Source organism: Lactuca saligna, chromosome 2 (assembly GCF_052625555.1).
Source record: "Lactuca saligna cultivar CGN05327 chromosome 2, ASM5262555v1, whole genome shotgun sequence".
Taxonomy (NCBI): domain Eukaryota; kingdom Viridiplantae; phylum Streptophyta; class Magnoliopsida; order Asterales; family Asteraceae; genus Lactuca; species Lactuca saligna.
Genome location: NC_136418.1, coordinates 99,805,107 through 99,811,025, shown reverse-complemented (window position 1 = coordinate 99,811,025; position 5,919 = coordinate 99,805,107). Strand labels below are relative to the sequence as shown.

At 43.1% G+C, this 5,919-nt stretch overlaps 1 protein-coding gene across 1 annotated transcript; it reads left to right on the top strand.

Annotated features, from left to right (window-relative positions):
* Positions 1-843: 843 nt before the first annotated feature.
* LOC145029919 (uncharacterized) lies at positions 844-1,385 on the top strand. Its single transcript, XM_078978362.1, has 2 exons — positions 844-1,048; positions 1,117-1,385. Exons 1-2 carry the CDS (start codon positions 844-846, stop codon positions 1,383-1,385), a joined length of 474 nt encoding a protein of 157 aa, XP_078834488.1.
* Positions 1,386-5,919: the final 4,534 nt, after the last annotated feature.

Genomic DNA, 5,919 nt, shown 5'->3' with positions numbered 1-5,919 from the left:
AGTATAGGTAAGGAGGGCATTCTGGAGATTTTGGATGAGAGGTTGAGTGCCTTATGCACCGAGATGGCGGCCATGATGGGGGCACACACGATGACTTTCAGGGAGTTCTGAGCTTGTGTAGCTCCAGACTATCATGAGGCTCGGGACCCCATTGCTAGCAGCAGGTGGTTGGTTGATGTCGCCAACTCCTTTCGCACTAGCAGATGTCCTGAGGGGAACAAGGTCCGACTTGTTTCCTATCTCCTGAAGAATAGGGCACGCGACTGGTGGGAGGAAGTTAGGCATGCGGTTGGTGGTGATGCCCTTGACACTATGACCTGGAGTGACTTGTCGACCAGGTTCAGGGTCGAGTTTGCACCTATGATTGAGGTGCAGTAGCTTGCTAGGGAGTTCCGGGATCTTCAGCAGACTATTGATACAGTGACTGAGATCACCGCCATGTTCAGGGAGAGGGACCTTCTCTTTCAGCAGTATATGGCGGACAAGGAGATGAAAAATGCCCGATACCATGAGGCATGAGATGTTGCGGAGTGATATCCGCCAGTTTGTGAGTCGATCCAGCTACAGGACGCTGGAGGATATCATTGAGAGGGATCAGGAAAGAGAGCAAGATTTGGATATGTAGAAGAAGAGGAAGCCAGAGGGAGTTCAGACATGGAGTTGGGCAAGAAGATCAAGGTATCAGATCACCGATTGAGGAGCCAGCAGGGCCATAACTTCTGTGGAAAGTGTGGCAAGATGCACGTAGGGTCATGCAGGGCGGGTATTTCGGGCTGCTTTAAGTGCGGTCAAACTAGTCATGTCAGCAGGGACTGTACTGCTACCACCACGACAGTATCTAATATGATTTGCTTCCAGTGCAATCAAAGGGGACACAAGCGGTCCCAGTACCTGAGTTTATCAGCAGTGGGATTGGTGGCGAGACCTGCTCTTGCTACATTGAGGATTACAGATGGCCAACAGGGTCGTATGGAGGCACCTGTGTCAATGAGCAAGGCATTTCAACTGACAACAGAGGAGGAATGTGCAACTCCCGATGTGGTGACGAGTATGTATCTACTCCTTATATCTTTACTTATACTGATTTATTGCTTATGTTTATGTGTTTCTGTATAGGATCACTCCATGTGAATGGTATATCTGCTATGGTATTATTTGATTCGGGAGCTATCCGATCTTTTGTGTTGCTCACACTCCACAAGCGACATGTGGGAGCTCAAAGGGAGCTGGACTGTCCACTAGATGTAGAGATAGCAGATGATAGGACCGTTCGGGTTGCGAGGGTTCACCGGGGATGTACACTACATTTATTTGATGAGCAGTTTCATGTGGATTTACTCCATATTCCCCTGCAATGGAATAAGGTTATCATGGGTATGGACTAGTTGAGCCCCAATGGGGCGATGATCGACTGTGAGCATCAGCTTGTATGGGTTCGAACCCCAACTGGGGGAAGTTTGGTTATTCAGGGCAAGAGGTCGCATGGTGGACCAACTTTATGTTCAGCAGTGAAGGTGAGATGCTAGCTACAACAGGGTTGACCAGGTTATGTCGCCTATGTTATGGATACCTGGGATAAGAGTAAGACAACAATACATGATGTACCGATCGTACGAGAGTACCCGGACGTATTCCCGGAGGATTTTCCTGGGGTACCTCTGGAGAGGCAGGTAAAGTTTAGGATTGACCTAGTACCTGGTGCGGCTCCGATAGCCAAGGCACCGTATCGGTTGGCTCCTCCCAAGATGCAGGAGTTGTCAACACAACTATAGGAGATGTTAGACAAGGGATTTATCAGGCCAAACAGTTCGCTATGGGGAGCCCCGATCATGTTTGTGAAAATGAAGGACGGGTCAGATCGTATGTGTATAGATTACTGGGAGCTAAATAAGGTAACGGTGAAGAACCGTTATCCCCTCCCAAGGATTGATGACTTATTCGACCAGCTTCATGGTGCATCTTGGTTCTCCAAGATTGATCTGTGATCAGGCTATCACCAGATGCGATTCAGGGATGATAACATGCCAAAGATAGCCTTTCGGACTCGCTATGGTCACTATGATTTCGTGGTTATGTCGTTTGGGCTCACCAATTTGTCACGTTCATGGTTCTCATGAACTGCATGTGCAGACCGATGTTGGACTGGTCTGTGATTGTCTTCATCGATGATATATTGGTTTATTCCAAGACTCAGTGAAGGAGGTGCTGGAGACACTACGGAGGGAGAGACTTTTCGCAAAGTTCTCCAAGTGTGAGTTCTGGTTGCACGATGTGTAGTTTCTGGTGCACCTTATCAACCAGAATGGTATTCTGGTCGATCCGGCCAAGATAGAGGTCATGATTGATGGGTTTTGGCCATATGAACATTCCTATGTGCACATACAAACCCTAATGCTTGGATCTAGGTTTCTCTAACTGAACATGCATTGAATCCAAGACTTTTGAACAATAGATCTAGATAATAACATAAGAAAAACAGATCTAGAAGATTACCTTAAGTTGTTTGCTTGAATCTTCTTGTCCTTGGAGCTTAGAGTCACAATTGTCACTCCTCTAATGGCTTACAAACACCAACTAGCAAGAGGATGATTATAGAGAGAAGATAGGAGAGGAAGAAATCGTCCAGGGTTCCTTTAGAGACAAGGGTGCCGATTTCCTTGACCCCTTGGGTCTATTTATACTTGCAAGGCTCCTAGGGTTTCACCCTTAAACCCTAATTGGATAACTTAGGCTCTAAGCAATCCAATACGCTAATGATAAGCCTTGGATGATTTCAAGGTCTATCCAAAGCCCCAAAACTGTCCACCCCTTATCCATAAGGGATTATAGCCCAAAGTACAACTATCATACACTTGACAGTTTATACCCTTCTATTTAATTAATCTCCTTAAGTCACCAAATTAATTCCTAATTAATTTATGACTTATATTAATCAAATATCAATAATATTATTCCTTATAATATTTCTTCTCTCGTTGTAAATCATCCTGTCAATTTGCTATGGTGAAGGCAACCCAAAAGGACCATGCTCAATCGGGTCAAGTACATACCAAATATAGTTGCAGCCGTAGACACTATTCCAATAGTCTCCCACTTGGATAAGTCTAGTAACTATATACACCGATTAGCAATCGTAGCTCTCAAAGACGCTGTCAAACTCTGATCTTATCAATCATCTGCTTTAGATAAGGGATTGTACAGTCCTGTGTTTATATATCATGCTTACAATTCTATGGAACCAATTTGTCTCGCAATTGGTTTCTCGATCTCAGATTTATTTGACATAGAACTTAATCGAACACATCAATTCAGTTCTGACCGAGCCCGACACATAAGTCAAATCAAATCATCGAGTGGCCGAGATATCGCTTTTACCCTCTTAGGATAAAAGTAATAGATAAACTTCGACTTATATGCATTTACTTATTCATTAATCAACTATACACAACAATGCGTTTTATAACATTAAGTTACTGATGCGGTTTCGCATTATCAATGTACAACTAATTAACAAATAACAAACCATATATCTAGGTTTTAAGACCATATGATATTATCGTCTTGTGATAACCCTTTTATCACATTCCGTAAGGTGATTCCAGCAAGTGCGGGTTTGTTCCAATGCTCAAAACTAGTTCATAAGCACTCATGAACGTTGCAACAAACTTTTGCTATGTCTAATACCATTTAGACAATCTGCACACCAATTCATGACAATCTTCATTCATACCTACTTCCAACATATGAACGATTGTGGACAATTTTAATAATTCGATTATTCTTAATAAACTCAATTATTCTGGAAGTCAAAACATGCAAAGTGAAACAATAGTTAAACAATTAACATAAGACAGTAACATTACTCATAAATAATACTCTTTTATTTAATCATCAAATGTTAATTACATTTATCTATTATACGTTTCTAATACTATCTAATCTATACTAATATCATCCTTCAGCCCAATACTCCTAGCATGCTGCAAGTGCTTAACCCTGCTCAGTCCCTTCGTAAGCGGATCTACTGGGTTATCTTATGATGATATCCTCTTCACCACGAGTTGTCCTTCTTCTACATGATGTCTTATAAAGTGATATTTTATGTCGATACGTTGAGATCTACCATGATCCCTCGGTTCCTTAGTCAAGGCAACTGCTCCTTCATTATCACAGAAAATCTCTATGGGCTCCTTTATGGTAGGTACAACTTCAAGATCACCGATGAAGTTCTTCAACCATATTGCCTCCTTCGACGCTTTGCTCGCTGCGATGTACTCTGATTCGCACGTTGAATCAGCTACGGTTTCCTGCTTGGAACTTTTCCAAGTTACTGCTCCTCCATTCAGGGTAAAGACCCAGCCCAACTGCGAACGGTAGGTGTCCCTGTTGGTCTGAAAGCTGGCGTCACTATACCCTCGGACCTTCAAGTCATCACTCCCTCCGAGGACTAAAAACCATTCCTTCGTCCTCCGAAGGTACTTAAGGATATTCTTGACCGCAATCCAATGGGCTCTTCCAGGGTTCCCTTGATATCTACTAACCATGCTCAAAGCAAAGGCTACATCAGGGCGAGTACAAGTCATAGCATAGATGATTGAGCCAACTACGGAAGCGTATGGTGCTCGGCTCATTTATGCTATTTCGGCTTCGGTACTCGGACTTTGAGTCTTACTTAACTTGGCATTATATTGTATCGGTAATTCTCCCTTCTTCGAGTTTTCCATACTAAAACGTTTTAGTATTTTATCTAAGTAAGTGTTCTGACTAAGTCCTATTAGTCTCTTACTTTGTTCTCTCACTATCCTTATTCCCAAAATATAGGAAGCCTCTCCGAGATCCTTCATAGCGAAGCACTTCTCGAGCCAGGACTTAACCTCCTGCATTGTCGGGATGTTGTTTCCTATTAGCAGTATGTCATCGACATACAAAACGAGAAAGCTAACTATACTCCCACTGGCTTTGACATATACACATGATTCATCTTCACTTTGTACAAATCCAAACTCTTTGACTTTCTCATCGAAGCAAAGATTCCATCTGTGAGATGCTTGTTTAAGTCCATAAATGGACTTCTCAAGCTTACACACTCCATTTGGATGCTTCGGATCAACAAATCCCTCTGGCTGAGCCATGTAAACATCCTCAGCCAACTTCCCATTAAGGAAAGCGGTTTTGACATCCATTTGCCAAATCTAACAATCATGAAATGCGGCAATTTATAGCATCACTCTAATAGATTTCATCTTCGCAACTGGTAAGAAGGTCTCATCATAGTCAACTCCAGGAGTTTGAGTAAAGCCCTTCGCAACCAATCGTGCCTTGTATGTGTGTACGTTTCCATCCACGTCGGTCTTCTTCTTGAAGATCCATTTGCACCCAACGGTCTTACGTTCGGGCACATAATCAACCAAATTCCAAACTTGGTTGTCATTCATGGACTGGATCTCGCTGTCCATTGCCTCTTTCCATTTTGCAGACTCCGGACCTGCCATGGCTTCCTTATAGCTATTAGGTTCATCTAGATTTATTAGTGTACCATCACTAATATAGGTGTCCCATTCGGTAGTAATATGAAAACCATAAAACTAGGGTTGAACTCTAACATTTTTTAGAACGTCTAAGAGGTAAGGACTCGTCAATCGGTTCAACCGGAGTTTCCTCCTCGAGTTGAGGGCCAGCGGCAGAGGTTCCTTCATCTATCGACTCTTGAATCTCTTCAAGTTCGATTTGCCTCCCACTGTCTCCTTGGCTTATGAGTTCTTGCTCTCGGAAAACTCCTCTCCTCGCAACAAAGACAACATTGTCCTTCAGTCTATAGAAAAGATATCCATAGGATTTCTGCGGGTAGCCGATGAAAATACATCGCTCACTACGAGGTTCGAGCTTGTCGTGAGTATCACGTCTTACGAAAGCCTCGCA